General features: G+C 40.9%; 1 protein-coding gene across 1 annotated transcript; it reads right to left on the reverse strand.

Annotated features, from left to right (window-relative positions):
* Window positions 1-8,195: 8,195 nt before the first annotated feature.
* On the reverse strand, window positions 8,196-15,334 carry LOC135081902 (zinc finger and BTB domain-containing protein 24). The gene is made up of 7 exons (XM_063976682.1): window positions 14,725-15,334; window positions 12,738-12,878; window positions 11,880-12,056; window positions 10,937-11,258; window positions 9,643-9,833; window positions 8,975-9,138; window positions 8,196-8,379 (listed from the first exon to the last, which is right to left on the reverse strand). Exons 1-7 carry the CDS (start codon window positions 14,773-14,775, stop codon window positions 8,196-8,198), a joined length of 1,230 nt encoding a protein of 409 aa, XP_063832752.1. The 5' UTR covers window positions 14,776-15,334.
* Between the last annotated feature and the right edge of the window lie 3,398 nt (window positions 15,335-18,732).

Below are 18,732 nucleotides of genomic sequence, written 5' to 3' on the forward strand. Positions count from 1 at the left end.
AATTTTAACAGGTTTTGAATTTAAAATGAATGTCAATTTTGATGACTTATTTATAAATCCAGTCTTTATTACGTCCCTACGTAGTACAGACGGCTGCTCATCGTGCTTAACTTTGTGGCACCCAATAGATTTGGAATTAGTGCTATTGTTTAAAAAAAAATGTAGTGTGTGTGTTGTCTACTCGCTTCACTTGCTCAACTTTTTTCAAAAAGGTCTTTGTTCCTATTAATATCAAATAAGTACTTATATTATTATTATTTTACCATTCAGCATATACCAGTATATTTTATGAATGGTATACGCGATATTCAGAAAAAATATATCCTTCTAATATAGTATATCCTTTCTGAATGACGCGTGTAGCTTTTCTAAACAGTATTTTTATACTAATTTCTGATATATTTTTCTTTTTTTATATCTTTTCTGATACTAATGGAGTATGTAAGATGATAAATAAATTGTATACACTTGTACAATATTGGCTTTTTATTTTTGAGAATACATTTCCTATTTCTATTTTTTTAAATTAAAATAAAACAGAAATAATAAAATTCAACTATAAATATTTATTGTCTTTAAATAATGTCTTTTTGTGCGTTACAACGTAAATTATACTAAAACAATTACTAACATTAAAATAAATAAATGACTAGATCAGTTTTCAACATTGTGAAAAAAATATGAGACAGATGTCATGATATAGGGTGTATAAAATAAGATATTATTATAATACAAATTTTGTATCCACTAAGGAAATAAATTGTATCTGAATTTAGAAAATTGTCGTTAGTGTCGTCTCTGTCGTTTGTATAAGCGTAACAGAGACAACGACTTCACAAAGAAAGTTATTTTGATTTTTCTTGTCGGATACAATATTTCTTTCATCTCTCTCACTTTTTACACCGTGTGAGCGAGCGTTACATTAAAAATCTGTCTCATTGGTACACTACAGTCGCGAACAGGTCAACCTGCCAAGAATTTCCGAAACAAATTCTAAACTAAATGAATATAAGGTTCATAGTTGAGCAAACTGTAACGTCTCAAAATCACAGGTCTTTTGGTAGGTTGACATGCTAGAGGCTGTAATTTGACAGGCATAATAGGTTTCAGGACGTAGCACACTTATCAATCCGGAAAGGGATCGTAACCGTACGACTCGAGGCGATCAGTATTTGTATGAAACTCCATACTGCAACTAGAGATGGGTAAGTGCTAATAATCCGGTTAATAGCAATTGGCTAAAAACGGATTAAAAGCAGTTATTAGCCATTAATAGCCAATAATAGCCGATTTCAGATGGTAACCCTGCTATTAATGTTAAACTAATGATTAAACATATCCCTTCATAGTTTACAAATTTAGCACTTGAAATTTGAAAGGGACGTTAGCTTAGGTACCGTAGAGGTGCATTAAGGAAGAAATTCCCGAAATTCCCACGGGGACGGGAATTATCGGCAAAATCCTTTTGTATGAAAAATCTAAACCGCTTAAGTTAGACGCTTGAAATTAGGCATGCAGGTACCTTAGTAAACTTAAAGCTTAGTTACAAGAGGATATTGCAAAATTCCCACGGGAACGGGAGTTAGCGGGAAGAAACATTTGTATGAAAAATCTAAACCACTTAAGATAGACGCTTGAAATTTGGCAAGCAGGTACCTTAGTAAACTCAAAGCTTAGTTACAAGAGGATATTGCAAAATTCCCACGGGATCGGGAATTAGCGGGAAAAAACATTTGTATGAAAAAATCTAAACCACGTAAGATAGAAGCTTGAAATTTGGCATGCAGGTAACTTAGTAAACTCAAAGCTTAGTTACAACAGGATATTGCAAAATTCCCACGGGAACGGGTGTTAGCGGGAAAAAACATTTGTATGAAAAAATCTGAACCGCGTAAGATAGATGTAGGGGGTAAAACGGGATCCACGAGTACGAAGTCGCGGGCGGCCGCTAGTCTAAATAATTATGTAAAAGGAGATTCTGACTGGCTTAGTGACATATCAACATTATCAACGCACAGCCTAAACGGCTAAACGTATGCACTTGAAATTTGGAAGGGACGTAGCTTAGGTACCGTAGAGGTGCACTAAGAAAGGAATTCCCGAAATTCCCACGGGAACGGGAATTAGCGGGAAAATCCTTTGGTATGAAAAATCTAAACCGCTTAAGTTAGACGCTTGAAATTTGGCATGCAGGTACCTTAGTAAACTTAAAGCTTAGTTACAACAGGATATTGCAAAGTTCCCACGGGAACGGGAGTTAGCGGGATAAAACATTTGTAATCTAAATCGCGTAAGATGGATGAAGGGGGTAAAACGGGATCCACGCGTACGAAGTCGCGGGCGGCCACTAGTACAGTATGAGTCTTGAAAAAGTGCACATATGAAAATAGGCGGAACTACTAAACCTATTTTTATCGACAAAAAAAGTCAAAAAATATCTGAGTTTTTATTATTTATTGACATTTTCTGGGTATTTTATGTATTTTTTTAGTATCGCCTGTTATTAAGCACTAGCGGCCGCCCGCGACTTCGTACGCGTGGATCCCGTTTTACCCCCTTCATGTATCTTACGCGGTTTAGATTTTTTCATACAAATGTTTTTTCCCGCTAACTCCCGTTCCCGTAGGAATTTTGCAATATCCTGTTGTAACTAAGCTTTAAGTTTACTAAGGTACCTGCATGCCAAATTTCAAGCGTCTAACTTAAGCGGTTTAGATTTTTCATAAAAAAGGATTTTCCCGCTAATTCCCGTTCCCGTAGGAATTTCGAGAATTCCTTGTTGTAACTAAGCTTTAAGTTTACTAAGGTACCTACATGCCAAATTTCAAGCGTCTGACTTAAGCGGTTTAGATTATTCATACAAAAGGATTTTCCCGCTAATTCCCGTTCCCGTGGGAATTTCGGGAATTCCTTGTTGTAACTAAGCTTTAAGTTAACTAATGTACCTACATGCCAAATTACAAGCGTCTAACTTAAGCGGTTTAGATTTTTCATACAAAAGGATTTTCCCGCTATTTCCCGTTCCCTTGGGAATTTCGGTAATTCCTTTCTTAGTGCACCTCTACGGTATTTAAGCTACGTCCCTTCCAAATTTCAAGTGCCTACGTTTAGCCGTTTAGGCTGTGCGTTGATCTGTCACTAAGTCAGTCAGTTTCTCCTTTTATATATTTGGATTCTTTTTAACTACAATGTCGTTTATATAAATTACATTGATGTTTTTTAATATTTGAGTTCTTTTTTGTTTCTTTGAGTAATATTTGATTTTAATATTGATTTGATTTTAAAGGTGGAAGAAAAAACGTAAGAAACTATTAATAGCAGGGTTACTAGCCAATGGATGGCTAATAATGGCTATTAATAGATAATAATCAGTTATTATCCAAACTAGCTGGCTACAAACCCATCTCTAACTGCAACGCACACTTATCCGCAACGTAACGTAAACGCTTCGCCGCGCGGTTGACAGCGCGCGAAAGGTGATATGGTGTTGATCACTTTCTGAGTTGATAAGTCTGCTATGACCTTTCAGCGGCAGTGGACTAGTAAGGGGAGGGATGACATATGACGTAATAGAGCTGTCACAAGCTGACGTACACACGCCCACACTGTTAACTATCCATTTCCGTTTTTGCTCTCGCTCTAATCAAATGGTGATTCTTTGCGATAGAACGAGATGATATGACTTTCAATGGGCAGTTAACACTGTTGGCGATAGTACTTGTATGAAGTCTTGCCGCCTTCGACGTAAAAAAAATACACCCCTCCCTCCTTTATCCACTATACTGCAATAATCTATTTAGTTATTTGCTATGCCTGTAACTGACTTATCACAGAATATTATAATTAAGTGTTATATCGTTAAAAAACTATAGCTAAATCTGTATAATATAAATAAATAAAAGAACAGTCCATCATGTCTTTATAAATTGGATACAAAAGTTTAAAATAGAACAAATACAAAATAACGAAATACGCATTTTTGCGCTACATTCATGATTGTAATCATGCGTTCGGTGGGTACCTTCATTATACGAAAAGGCAATAAAGTGCTAAGAAAAATTTGAAAAAAAAGGTCATGGCGGAGCGTGTAACGGGGAGTTTTTCAGTTGTCCGGGCTCGGAGGTAATGGGTTCGATTATGCCCCTTTTTCCCACTGGGCACTAAGGTCCAGCAATCCAGGGGGCCCCTGAATGCCCTCAAAAAAGCTTTTTTTATGAATAGGTTGATCCTCATATACCCAGAGCAGGTACTAAAAGTCGGCCCTGGGTTCAATTCATAAGTGAGATAGACCAAAGTCACTGGTTTGTTTGTTAAGGACATTTCTTCTGAAATTTCGTGTAAAAAAATAATGAATTTTTATTTTTATGAGGTCATGTTAAGCTATCTTCATGATTTTATGACTAGGGTTGTGACACTTGTGACCTCAGTTGTTATGACCCACACCTTAGAGGTCAAAGGTCTTATGATATGACGTTCCGTTACACGCCCCGCCTGTATAGAAAACGTGGCCTTAGGCATTGAAACGTTCCTACAAAAGAAGTGGGAGCTTCACAACTCTAGTGGCCTTCAATGTAGCTCCGGGAACAATTAACCAATTTGCCAGCTGCAAAAAGTTAGGTTATTAAACTTTTTCATCATACCTACATTTTCGGTTCAACTGCAGTTGTAGCTTAGATATCAAAAGCAGTTTCTGGGTTTGGGTCGGGACAATGTACTCCTCGGTATAGTTTAAGGCAATTTTCCTACTCATCCGACCCCAAGCCTGGTCACAAGTGGTGAGAGTCCCGCGGCGGTGCATGTCTGTAAATAAAAAATATACATCATTGTTTTACTTTTACTGTAGGAGTTTTTTTATGTATTACCCTCACTTGCTACAAACTGCTCAGCAACTAGTACAGGTTGTACTGGTTGCTGAGCCGCCTGTGGCAGATGCCTTAAAAAGAGGGGTAGAAAAGAGTTTCTGGTAGTAAATAGCAATCTAGATTGTAATGCTCAAACTGACTTACTTGCCTGTACACTGCATTCTTGGTTGAAGAAAGAGTGGGTTAAAAGGGTAAAATTGACAAACCTGTAACCAGCATAGCGGTCTTCTTAAAAGAAGAGAAAAGGGAGAGAGAGACCTCCTCTATCCGTATCTTTCTGTCATCTTATTGGCACTTGCCAATAAGATAGAAAAAGACTAGCCTGTAAAGGGCAAAAGTGTCTGCCTGTTTGCTGCATTAGGGCTTAAAGGAAAAAGTCAATAAGTGAGAAAGAGACCGAGAGAGGGATAAGTGACTCGCCTGTAAGCCACGTGCTTCCTGAGCGCGTCCCGCGAGCGCGACACGTGGCTGCAGGCGGCGCAGGCGTGCCGGCGGCCCGCGTGCGTGTCCATGTGCACGCGCAGGTTGTACTGGTTGCTGAGCCGCTTGTGGCAGATCGTGCACACTGAGCTTATGTCAGGGTTTAAGAGAAAGAGGGGCCATGTTCTTACTTACATTGAGAGGTTAAGATTCATGTCAGGGCTTAAAGAAGAAAAAGTAGCTAAAAAGTGTCTCCAGCAACCTAAAGTCGTACTTATCTTGAGACTCGTGGCTTGACTATAGGACTTCAATGTTGCCACTGCCTTAAAGACAGAAGAAAGAAGGTCGTGGTAGCAGGTTTTAAGATTACAGAGAGAGGGAGAAAATAGTCCCTGATAACAGATACTCAAAGCGGCTGGAATAGGAGAAAGGATGAAATGATTTATTGACTCGTTTGTACCTACGCTGCGTTCTGTTTTGAAGTAAGAGAGAGGCTAAAAAGGGTGAGTGTCTGTACCAGGGCTAGGGCCTAAAGCAAGAAAAAGAGAGGGAGTGAGAAAAAAAAAGAGAGAAAGTGACTCGCCTGTAGGCCACGTGTTTCCTGAGCGCGTCCCGCGAGAGCGACTCGTGCGAAAGTAGTGCCTTGTGGCAACCTAAAAGTGTTTGAAGCAGAGAGGCTAAAAAGGGCAAGTGTCTTGCCTGTTGGCTGCATCAGGGCCTAAAAGAAAAAGAGGGAGAGAAAAAGACAGAAGGTTAATAAGAAAGAGACAGAGGGTTAAGTGACTCGCCTGTAGGCCACGTGTTTCCTGAGCGCGTCCCGCGAGCGCGACACGTGGCTGCAGGCGGCGCAGGCGTGCCGGCGGCCCGCGTGCGTGTCCATGTGCACGCGCAGGTTGTACTGGTTGCTGAGCCGCTTGTGGCAGATCGTGCACACTGAGCTGCTCAGCCGCCACGGGACTTATGCCAGGGTTTAAAGAGAAAGGGACGCCATGGTCTTACCTACATTGAGAGGTTAGGATTCATGTCAGGGTTTAAAGAAAAAAGCTAAAAAGTGTCTTCAGCAACCTAAAGTCGTACTTATCTTCAGACTCGTGGCTACAGTTGACTGGTGGAACTATTATATCGCCACTGCCTTAAAAAGAGGGGTAGAAAGGAGTGTTTCATAGCAATAGCAATCTAGATTGTAAGGCTCAAATTAACTTACTTGCCTGTACACTGCATTCTGGGTTGAAGAAAGAGAGGCGTAAAAGAGTAAAAGTTACTTGTTACCAGCATAGCGCTCTTCTTTAACCCTTGGCATGCCTGGTGGGCATAAGTTACACGCTATGCCTGGTGGGCCTGTCAGACCCCGATTTTAAAATAGCTTTTTTTTCTATAAATTTTATTATGTAAGGTGATTTAATGATTCAAGACGCATGCTTAAAGGGCAAAAAAGAGATAGTAAAAAAAGTCACTTTAGAAATTAATCAACTTTATTTAAATATGTGAAATTAAACTTTAACTCACATTTTTAAGCAACATTTCGAGACTATAACTTTGTTAACATATAATTAGTATCAAAAGTAATAAGATCTTAATCAGACTTTAATCCAGTGTAAGGCTCTATCATATACTTAATCTAAATAACAAAATAATTAGTCTTCATCACTTTGTAAGGCTTTGGTTTGGTAACACTTTGCGCATTGAAAAATCGAGTGGTCAAGACAAATGTGACTACTACATGTCTCACAAATGTACTGGGTTTTCCGATCTTTTTTCGCGGGACAGACGTGGCATCTGCGCTTTATTCCAGGAGTTGATTTTTTTAACGGTTTTCTTGATTGCAAATATGGTGTGTAGTCGCAACGATGGACAGAGGCACATCCATTTCAGAATCCGAAGAGGTGGAGCCTGCATCATTTTCTTCCTCCTCAGAAACAGCTTCTTCATCCTCTAGAGCAGCGGTTCCCAAACTTATTTGGTCTACTGCCCACTTTGAGAATAAATTATTTTTTAGCGCCCTCCATTTTTGTAGTCAAGAGTCGAGCTCAGTCGGTGTCTAAGAGTCCTCCTAGTAGATGACGCCTCCCAAGCCTCTACACAACGTCCCGATTTTTTTTCTGGGTCTCTTACCGCCCCCCTTTAACCCTGCAGCGCCCACAAGGGGGCGTTATCGCCCACTTTGGGAAACACTGCTCTAGAGCAACGTCAAACTCTTCTCCACTTGAATCAAATGCAACTAAGTCTTCCTTATTCAACTCTTGGAATAATAAACTAGTTATATCCTCGTCTGTTAGTTGTTTATTCATGATTAAACTGAAAAAAATTAAATATGATAATGTTATGTACAAACTAATATTATTTAACGGATAAATGCCAATATTCATAAGAAGAAAGAAAAATAAATACTTACAAAATAAAGTCACGCCGTATGCCTGGTGGGGTCTGCGGGACCCGCGCGCACTTTATGCACTTCCTTTTACGCTCGTAGCTCGCCGCGGACTGGGGAAGCGGGCGGACTGCATTCCGCGGTTAGTAACAGCCAGCTACTAAAAACGGTGAGGCGAAAAATTCAAATTTAAACGAACTACAACGGTTCGCGCGTTGGTATGGGTCTGACAGACCCTACCAGGCATGCCAAGGGTTAAAGAAGAGAAAGAGACAGAGAGAGAGAGTAAGAGAGGGGATCAATAAGCTTGAAATTGACTCGCCTGTAAGCGACGTTTTTCATGATCGAGCGACACGCGCAAGAGCGTTCGGAGTTCAAAGTGACTCGCTTGTACGCTGCTATATGGTTTGAAAGAAGATAAAAGGGCTAAAAGAGGCTGTAAGTGACTCGCCTGTAGGCCAAGTGTTTCCTGATCGAGCGCGACGCTCGAGCGTGTTTGATGTTCTGTGTCTTGCTTTTACGCTGCCAGAAAGAAGAGAAAGGTCCTAAAGAAAGAGAGAGAGAGAGAGAATGACTCGCCTGTAAGCCACGTGCTTCCTGAGCGCGTCCCGCGAGCGCGACACGTGGCTGCAGGCGGCGCAGGCGTGCCGGCGGCCCGCGTGCGTGTCCATGTGCACGCGCAGGTTGTACTGGTTGCTGAGCCGCTTGTGGCAGATCGTGCACACTGAGCTGCTCAGCCGCCACGGGACTTATGCCAGGGTTTCAAGAGAGATGGGCGCCATGTTCTTACATTGGGAGATCAAGATTCATGCTAGGGTTCAAAATAGAGAATGGGGCTGAAAGGTGTCTCTAGCAACTTAAAGTCCTACTTATCTTCAGACTTACGAGTCTGAAGATTCGGCTACAGGCGGCGCACGCGCGCCTGTAGGACTTCAGGTGCCACTGCCTTTAAGACAGAGGAAGAAAGAAAGTCCTGGTAGGCAGAGGAAGAAAGAAAGTCCTGATAGCAGAGAAAGAGAGAAACTAAACCGGTTCAAAGTGACTCGACATGACGTTGCATTCTAGTTTGAAGAGAGAGACTAAAAAGGGCAAAAGCGTCGTGTCTTTTTGCTGCATTAAAGCTTAAAGGACGAGAAAGAAAGCGAGAGAGGGAGAGAGAAAGAGATGGAAGGGGTCAATAAGGTTAAAAGTGACGTGTGATCGATCAGCCGAGCGCGACGCGCGAGCATATTTGATGTTCAGTGTCTTGCTTATATCCTGCATTAGGGCTAGAAAGAGAGGAAAAGAAAGAAAGAAAGAGACAGCAAGAGCCTAAGTGACTCGCCTGTAAGCCACGTGCTTCCTGAGCGCGTCCCGCGAGCGCGACACGTGGCTGCAGGCGGCGCAGGCGTGCCGGCGGCCCGCGTGCGTGTCCATGTGCACGCGCAGGTTGTACTGGTTGCTGAGCCGCTTGTGGCAGATCGTGCACACTGAGCTGTTCAACTGCCACTGGACTTGTGCCAGGGTTTAAAGAGAGATGAGGCGCCATGTTCTTACTTACATTGAGAGATCAGGATTCGTGTCAGGGTTTGAAGACGAGAAAGTAGGTCAAAAGTGTTTCCAGCTACTTATCTTCAGACTCGTGGCTACAGGCGGCGCACGCGCGTCTGTAGTACTTCAATGTTGCCACTGCCTTAAAGACAGAGAAAGAGAGAAACTAAACCAGTTCAAAATGACTCGCTAGTAGGTTGCATTCTAGTTTTTAAGTAAGAGAGGCTAAAAAGGGCGAAGTGTCTTGCATGTTCGCTACATTAGAGCTTAAAAAGGAAGAGAGAGAAAGAGCGAGACTGACAGAGAGAAAGAGACCGAAGGGGTCAATAAGGTTAGTGGCGCGCCTGTAAGCAACGTGTTTCCTGATCAAGCGCGAGGCGCGAGCGTCATAATGACTCGCTTGTACGCTGCTATATGGTTTGAAAGAAGAGAAAGGTCCTAAAGAAAGGGGGAGAGAGTGACTCGCCTGTAGGCCACGTGTTTCCTGAGCGCGTCCCGCGAGCGCGACACGTGGCTGCAGGCGGCGCAGGCGTGCCGGCGGCCCGCGTGCGTGTCCATATGCACGCGCAGGTTGTACTGGTTGCTGAGCCGCTTGTGGCAGATCGTGCACACTGAGCTGTTTAGGCGCCATTTTCTGTCGTACGGCTCGGTATCTGAAAGGTTGCGAAATTGTTCATGATTTTATCAGATCAACTAAATGCTCAGTTAAAGAAAGTGCCCGGAAAGCTGTAGTCCGCGAGGAATGGCGTCGTATTGCGAGGAACATCTTTCGTTTCAGCCGAAAGACGTCCACTGCTGGACAAAGGCCTCCCCCAAGGATTTCCACAAAGACCGGTCCTGCGCCGCTCGCATCCAGGCACCTCCCGCGATCTTCACCAGATGGTCGGTCCACCTAGTGGGAGGCCTGCCTACGCTACTACGTCCATACGTCTTCCGGCTCGTGGTCGCCACTCAAGAACTTTCCTGCCCCAGCGGCCATCAGCTCTTCGATGAACATCACTCATCGTGATTCACAATGATGACCACGACCTGACAAGAGTGTACCGACTGAGAAGAAGATCAGGTCATTTACTGTCCATTACAGCACGACTCTTTAATTTTTAATTTAATAGAGGCCAATCAAGGAAATATCCTATCGTGCATACTGAGCTGTTTAAGCGCCATTTTCTGTCGTACGGCTTGGTCTCTGAGGTTGTGAAATTAGGTCATCATCAAGAAACGTCTCCACTGCAACACTCTCTTAATTTGTCAGAGGCCAATGGGGAATTTGCCCTACTTCCCACCCTGGCCTGATGTTTGCCGGGGATTTGCCCTACTGATGTTTCCCTTTTAGTCCCCTTTTACGACATCCACGGGAATAGTGTTAGTGGGAGTCGTACTAATCTAATCTGTCGGAATCAATACTTCGAAATTGGATAGTTGACACCAATAATAAAAAAAAACAAACACACTTCATTAGGGTTCCAAAGGTTCCTTTTCCAAGTAAGCTATCCCTCGACATTATTGGAAAAAATGAAATTGACTATTGAAATTGAAAATTACTTAACAATGCTTCCAGAATTTTTACAAGTTTCAATCCATTAAGTATTTCCAGAATTTTACGAAAGTTAATTCCAACAAGAAATTAAGGTTGCCAGTTAGTTAATTATTTATTAATTTCTGTATGAATAATTACAAACTTTGTCTTTAAATCAGTTCTTCTTCGAAAGTTCAATCAATCGAGTCGCTTAAAAACTTAGAAAAAGAAAAAACTCACCTGGAGCATTCGTAGTCGGACTAACAGGAACGGTTGGATTCCCAATTTTATGCGTGCTGTACAAATTCTGGACTATCTGGTCTAATTTACTAAGTCTATCCTTCTCGTTTCTTATAAAATCGTTGCTACTATTCACTATTGAGTCTTTTATATCGTTTGTCGGTGATCTGACGTCATCGAAGTTCTGTTTGGAGCTGCTGTTGGAATTTTCGTTGACGATGAAGTTGGAGTTCTGGTCGCTTTTGAGTTCTAAGTTGACTGGTGACGGCGGTTGCTCGGTTTCTGGAGTTGCATCGGTATCCGTGGGTGTTAGTGTAGAGTTCTGGAAAAAAAACTACATTATTTGCATTATATGTATTTTACAATGTGGATGACGTAACAAAGGTTCAGGAAAATTAGAAGTTTATACTGCAAAATAATGAGAATTAGAGAGAAGTGTAAAGTCACATCATAAGGGACACTGTTATGATTCTTCATTCAATTAGGTAGGTAGACCGACGATCTGGTAAAGGTCGCGGGAAGAGCCTGGATGCGGGCGGCGCAGGACTGCATTGTGGAAATCCTTGGAGGAGGCCTTTGTCCAGCAGTGTACGTCATTTGGCTGAAACGAACTAACGAACGAACGAACAAAAGCACCAAGATATCTCTAACCATAGTTTAAAGGTAAACAAATTGGTATAGGTATTCCTAGGCTAGTTTCAAGTATCTTTCTCTCTCTCCAATAGCCAATTTTTTAAAAATTATTCTTGTAGGTACGGATTCCAGTCCACATTTCTTTAAATTGAAAACCAATTAAATCTTTCAGTGACAGCTAGGTAGTCCAATTTCTTCGTTCGTTTCAGCCAAATGACGTCCACTGCTGGACAAATGTCTCCCCCAAGGTTTTTCACAATTAACGGCCCTGCGCTGCCCGCATCCAGGCTCTTTCTGGCCAATTTCTTACCGTGTCAGCATCAGTCAGCCCCGAAACCTTCAAGGTCTGCGCGAGCCTGAGCAGCGAAGGCAGGATCTTCTTGGAAGCCGTCACCTCTCCCGTATACATGAAGGTAAGCAGCAGCCTCAGCTCCGCCGCCTCGCAGCCGAGAACCACCACCACTGTGTTGTTCTCTGTGTCTAACTCCTGGAAGGATCAAGAATAGTATGTTGATTCACTATCATCATTTCAGCCACCTAGGAGGACGTCCACTGCTGGACTTAGGTCTTCCCCAATGATTTCCAGATTGATAAGTTGGTAGCGGGCTGCAGGCATTACTTATTGCCTATAGAGTTCTCTTAATGATTTGCATACTTTTTCTATGACATTAATAATAATTTTCAGTTAAATGAAAATCCTCACATTTTTCTTGGTCTCTTTTTTTGCTATACCAACAAAATGACAACGGTTGACTGGAAGATTAAATGGACCGACATCATGCGCGTATATAGCGCACTGTTCTGTTGCCCCAGGATGTTGGGCTACCGATTGGAAGATGATAGTAAAGTACTAACTTATGGTTTGTCAGGGGCTAGGCCCCCTGAAAAAGAATTCTAGATATGCCAATGCTGACGATGAAGTGAAAATGCGGGCAGCGTAGGACCGGTCGTTCTGGAAATCCTTGGGTAAGGCATTTGACTAACAGTGGACATCCTTCGGTAGAAACAAACGACAGTCGACATCAAGCACCCCTACCACCACAGATACCTACCACCCTGCGGCATCTTTTATTGATAATAACTATAAGTAAGTGGGTGCTATTTACGCTTTCAACAAGGTGTGTAGCCATGCGTTGTAGTCATCTAATTTAACAAATTATGGCCTTACCTTAAAAAGCTGCGCAAAGTACTGGCTGCAAGACGCCAGGACCAGCCTATGTGCCTTCACGGAGGTCCCGCTGGCGCTGAGGGTCACGTCAGTCAGGGCTCCTGTGCTCAGCATGCGACCCAGGGCCCCTATCACGCTGTTCTGTGGACAAACAGGCTTTAGATGGATCCCTGGACAATTTGGGTACTCTGTGACACGCAATACAGCCTTTGCGAGGCTGTGGAAGACCCAATAAATTCATTATCAGCATCAGGTCATTGAGTCTCCATTGCAGAAGGACGATCCTCTAATTTACCAGAAGCAAATAGAGGACTTGGCCTATTATCCCCCACGTTGGCCAGACGGGTTGTTGGGGACTTGATATTCGCATTTCTCTCCCTTAGACTCGCCTCTTGCGACATAATATTTTAATATTCATCAGATTGAATATTCACAACAGCGGATGATCACAATTTTTTAAGAAAGTAAGGCCCGATTCGGCCAAACTTTTATCCGAGAACAACTCCTGGTATAACTGGCACATTGACAGTTTCAGTATGGGCAATAATATGTCAAAACTGTCGATTTATTCTGAGATTAATATTTACTCTGGTCGAATCCACCCTATGTAAGAGAGTATTTTAACCCCGATTAAAAACTTTTTTTATTTTTTTTTATTTTTTATGCATAACAAGGCAGATATTTTACCACAATCGCACCTGATGTTAAGTGGGATGCAGTCTAGGATGGTACCATCGGCAACAGCAGTGTGGCCGTGTGTACTGTACATATCTGCCCTGTAAGTGCCTATTGACTCTCGCCTTGAATATCTCATTCGGGAATTGAACCCGCGACCTTTCACTTGCCCGGCGACTGCTCCAACCACTAAGCTACGGAGACTTTGGTAAATGTAAACACTAGGAACATAAACGAAAAGTGTATTTATTTGTGTACTTTTAAAAAGGTAGATCAGCAGTGGTCTGAAGAGTTTATTATTATGATAAAAAATGCATTTTCGTACGCACTGAAAGTTGTAAGTATTTGTGTAACCCTTTTCGTTTATGCACACTTATGCCCAGAACAGACGGTGAAACGCAACTGAAACGAAACTGCAACTGCTAGTTACTTTTGAGTTGCATCTAAGTTTCTGCCATAGCGTCCGTTGAGAGACCACACATGACGCGACCAGTTTGAAACTTTCAGTCTCAGTTTCATTCATCAGAATCAGAAAGTTGCAGAGTCGTTGCAGTTGCGTTTCACCGTCTGTTCTGGGCCTTACAGAACATCAAGTGTAACAGTAACACTACAGATAGATTTTATTCCGCAGGGAGTAGTGTGTGTGTGGCACATTGTTAGTGTGTGTGAATAAGCGTAGAAGCGAGGTGCTAGATTACTCCATGTATGTACAAGCTGTTCCAATAGTTTTCTTATTGCGCTGAACATAAGGTTCTTTATTCATTATTTATGTTTCAAGTAGCTAATTTAATTAAGATCTATATTTAATATTAATTACTCCTAATTATTTACAATGTAAGTATCTTATTTACGCATGAGCGGTTTGTAAACAAGGTATCAAACAAATTATTCAACACTTAATAATATCTAATCAAGTAGGTAAGTAGAATTAAGTACTTTAATAAGGATTTTTTAAATATTTTTTTATTTTAATATTGATAATAATATGTTAATATCAGTCTTGAAGTTTTACAACAATTTTTGCTGCTCTGTAAAAATAAGAAGTTTTCTTAAGTTTTAGTTTTAGTTCTTACATTTTCTTTTAAATATGCGCTTGTTGTAGTTGCAAGATTTTTTTAACTCTCAACTTTAGAAGTTTTTTAAAACAAAAGTTCGTAAGTATTTGAATTTTAAAAAATAAACAAAAGATTTCTTTTATATTTTTTTTTATTGTCACTTGTTTTTAGTTTCATTTGAGTATTAACAAAAAAGTTTGTGTACCTGTGCCATAGATGCTGTGTCGTGTTTTAAAAAGTAAAAATTACTCACCTACCTGGTGTTTATGCCAGCGCAATGAGAATTGTTGAATTTCATCGTCATCCATAGCGTCACAATAAAAAAATAGGGAGAAAAGCAAAGCGAAAGACTAAAACACTCACTATTCAACGCCACCCAACCGGCCGAGACAATAATATTGTTTAACGGATCCAGGGTACTTTATTTTCGTTCGTACGCCTGGAAAACCTGTAGCTACCTATTTCTGGAGCTGTATCGTATTTATAAATCCAATGACATTCGCACTGTGACGCGTCTCACATACCAAAAGTCATCCAAAAGTAGATTTAGTTCGCTCGAGACGATTGGCATCATTGTTCGACTGTTTGTACTAATTGTTCGCCGAGTTATTTTATTGTGGCCGATCCGATGATTCAGACCTCCTTTTTTAGGACTCAACGCACTGGCCGTCGGTGACGTGAATTTTTAAAAAGTTTACACGAGTTCCCGCGTTTTTTGGACAGTTGACAAAAATATTGAGATCCGGGAGGTGATAAAAATCAAGCGTTGATGGAGTGCTTTACAAATGGTACACAAATGCTGGCACGTGGATTTGCGTACGATTTTAATCTAATAAGATAACATTAATTTTGTGACAAAGTAAGAAAAAAAAAGTAAAACTTTTAATTTATTTTAATTAAACTTTTGCAGGATTTTAATTCAGTTTTCCGAACAAAATTATGAAGTTTGAAAAACGAAATTTTAAATTACATTTATTTTTTTAGTTGTAAGCGGAATAAACACCATTAATTTTGCTTTCGGAATAAAAATTAAAAAAAAAACGAAAGCGCGCGCTTTAGGGTTTAGCGACCTCGACGAGAAAAAAACTGAGTTTGAACAAAATGGAAAATATAGGATTGGATTTACGAGTAGATGATCCAGATATTTTTCAGAATATAACAGCGAACATAGAAAAGGAGCTGTCCAATTTGAAAAAGATTGTAGATAATGTTAATCAAATGAGAGGTAAGATTGAAGTTTTTTTTTCAAGAGAAAACCTACAAGGGTTAATGATGTTTTCAACCAGCAAACTGTTATAGCTAATTCAAATGAAATAACTTCTGTGCCAATGTTTTCCTTATCTAAACGAGCGAGGTAGAGATGTTAATTTTTTTTCACAATACTTTTTCGTAAGTAAATCATGAAAGTGTGGCGCCGAAAGTTATGTTAGAAAGTTCAAAATCGCATTTTGCTCGAATTTAACCACTAGTCATAAGACAAATTAACTACGGATTAAAAAACTGGCCTAGAACCTATCTATCATCGGCTGAAATTACGTGGCTTTTAGCAAATTCCTATTTTTTGTGAGCAAATGTTTTCGCGACGACATATTGAATGACGTAGACTACCGAAAGCTCGGTAGGTGTGTCGCTACACTAAAATAGCTTGAAAATGTGTAACTTCTTAGGTAGGTATAGGTAATTTTTACACTCTAGAATGCTTTTAAACTCAACTGCACTGCAATTAGTACATCATCATCATTTAGTTTCTACTGTAGGACCCTCTCTAACACAGCGATTCCCGAATGGTGGTCCGCGGAACCCTGGGGTTCCGTGGAAAGGCCGCAAGGGTTCCGTAAAAAATATTATCCCACGTTTCGTGATCGACGTTGTTCGCTCGCACCGACTTGTTTACGCACAAGGGAGGGGCAGGGCGTGCGGGCGGAGTAGTACGGGGGTTCCGCTAGGAAAAGTATAATCAATTAGGGAAACCCTGCTCTAACATAGGTACAGAAGCAAATGGAGGATTTAGCCCACACTTCCCACGCTGGATTGCTTTAATTCCACGGGACGAGTAGGGTTGGTTGTAGATTGACCACCGGGGTGGTAAACACCACCAATCAGTGCCAACCACCACCCCGGGCAAGTTCGAAGGGGGCAGATGAAACTATAGGTGCCATTTACCACGGGTTTGGTAAACCGCCTATAGGTAAGTGCCAATCACCACCCCGGTGGCAAGCCCGAAAGGGGTAGATGGGAATAAAGGGTCTATACTCTGTCGGAACCACAGTAACACACTACACTATGCAGTTTTTTTTTATCCACAACGAGGAAGCTCTTGGCCTGTATCTCACCTGATGGTAAGTGACGATCAGGCCGAAGGTGGAAGCGAGCTTCACCCGGAATCCTCAACCACGGAGGAACTGACTATCTTACCTTAATTTCGAACTCCTCCTATGTTCTTCTGATTAATTTCGTTGCGGGTCCAATGACAGTTTAACTTTCCCCCGGGACAAACTTGACCTTCATTGGTTGGGTTTTTGTGGCGGTCAAGCTGTAGATCCTGGCTACACAGGAGTTGCAGTGGTGGGAACGAGAGGTGGGAATAGTCCCGTATCTTACCTCTAACTGCCGGAACATAATAATGCTGTCAATAGTTATGCACTATGCACCATAATCTTACCCTTATTTTCAGTGGAGGCTGCATATTTGGAGTCCGATTTACTGATGACAATAAATGCTTCGACCTGGCGGAACATATCCGAACTCATCGGGCTGACTAACACAAGCATGCTGGACGAAACTAAAAAGGAAAAGTGACCACCCAATTTTAATTAAAAACTACTTAATAAAATTTTCATAAAACTTTACTGTGACTTTTTAAACTAAACATTTTACATCTACGAATTTTTTTTTTAAATAAGGCTTAACCAATTAATACATACATGCAGATAAGTTACATAAAAGTTTACATTGTTCAAATATTATTTATTATTATTATTTCTTTATTCATTTTTATTTCTTATTTTTAATTTTTTCTTTTTACAATGTAATTGTAATTGTAATGTCATTTGGCTGAAACGAACGAACGAACGAACGAACAATGTAATTATCAAAAAATAAAAATACATTATAAAAACAAAAATCTTAAAAATAGTTAACCCGCTGGCAGCGGAGCAGGGCCCCAAGCTACCGGTGGTCAGGGTCACAGGCTGAGGAACCTCCGGACAATGCGTGCCGTGCTGAGGATCACCGCCTTTTGAATCTGACCCTTGAGCCAACCATCTAGCGAGAGCTTCTTTAGATGTTGGTCGAAGCTCTTCGCTATTAGCCCGTTTGCCGAGACAACTATCGGGACAATGATCGTCGAGTCAACATCCCACATGGCGGTCACCTCGTGGGCCAAGTCAAGGTATTTGCTTTGTTTTTCCTTCTCGGCCTTCACGAGGTTTTCGTCATGCGGGATGGTGATGTCAACGAGCACTGCCCGACGATTATTATTATAAAAAGCACTATAGGCTTTTAATTTTTTTCACTGAGGTTAAAAAAATCTTTAGGACTTAAGGCCGGGTAGCAGAGAAAATGGCGAAAATGAGGTTTTCATTTTTCATTTTTGAGGTACTAAACAGTAAAATTAAAGGCTAAGATTTTTATTGGGCATAGTTGAGGATATTTTCTAGGGCTATTAACGGATGGAAACACGATTTGATGAAGTTGACTCGATAGAATAAATTCCCAAAGTTACCTCTATTCGTTTTCTATTTATGGTTTTATTTTTAAAATAAGCGATTTGAGATTCTAAATCTTTTACTAAACTAAAGTTCAGAAATAACTTGAGGGCTTTTAACGGATGAAATTTTTATATTGCGTCTTATTTAGTTACTATGTTAAAAAATGTGGAAAAAATCGTCCATGACGGCTTGGACAATCTCAATCAGTCGCGCGGTGGCGCTTACGGAGGACGGACGCGTGTCAGTTTTTTGGTCGTGACAGTTCGCGATTTGTCAATATTTTTGACAATGATGACTTTGATGAGTCACAGTATAATAATATCAGTGTTACTGGAGAAAGCTTAAACATTCAATTCAATTTTGTCTACCTATTGAAATTTAAATCGTTCGCATCCTTTTAAACGAAGACTCTACTCATGATACATAGTACATTCCTCAAATATGAGACAAAACCAATGAGTTAAAATTACATTTTAATAGTACCTACATACAATCGTCTTACACTCTTTACAAGAGCACACTGACACAAATAAATAATAAAAAATACTGTCTAAG

Source organism: Ostrinia nubilalis, chromosome 20, assembly GCF_963855985.1.
Source record: "Ostrinia nubilalis chromosome 20, ilOstNubi1.1, whole genome shotgun sequence".
Taxonomy (NCBI): Eukaryota; Metazoa; Arthropoda; class Insecta; order Lepidoptera; family Crambidae; genus Ostrinia; species Ostrinia nubilalis.

Bases quoted from the DNA above. Each gene is read 5' to 3' on its own strand.
- LOC135081902 (XM_063976682.1), bottom strand. From the start codon at position 14,775: ATGGATGACGATGAAATTCAACAATTCTCATTGCGCTGGCATAAACAC. The intron at 12,879-14,724 runs GTAGGTGAGTAA...GTTTGTCCACAG, and splicing joins TGCGCTGGCATAAACACCAG to AACAGCGTGATAGGGGCCCT. The intron at 9,139-9,642 runs GTCACTCTCTCC...GCACAAGTCCAG, and splicing joins AACACGTGGCCTACAGGCGA to TGGCAGTTGAACAGCTCAGT.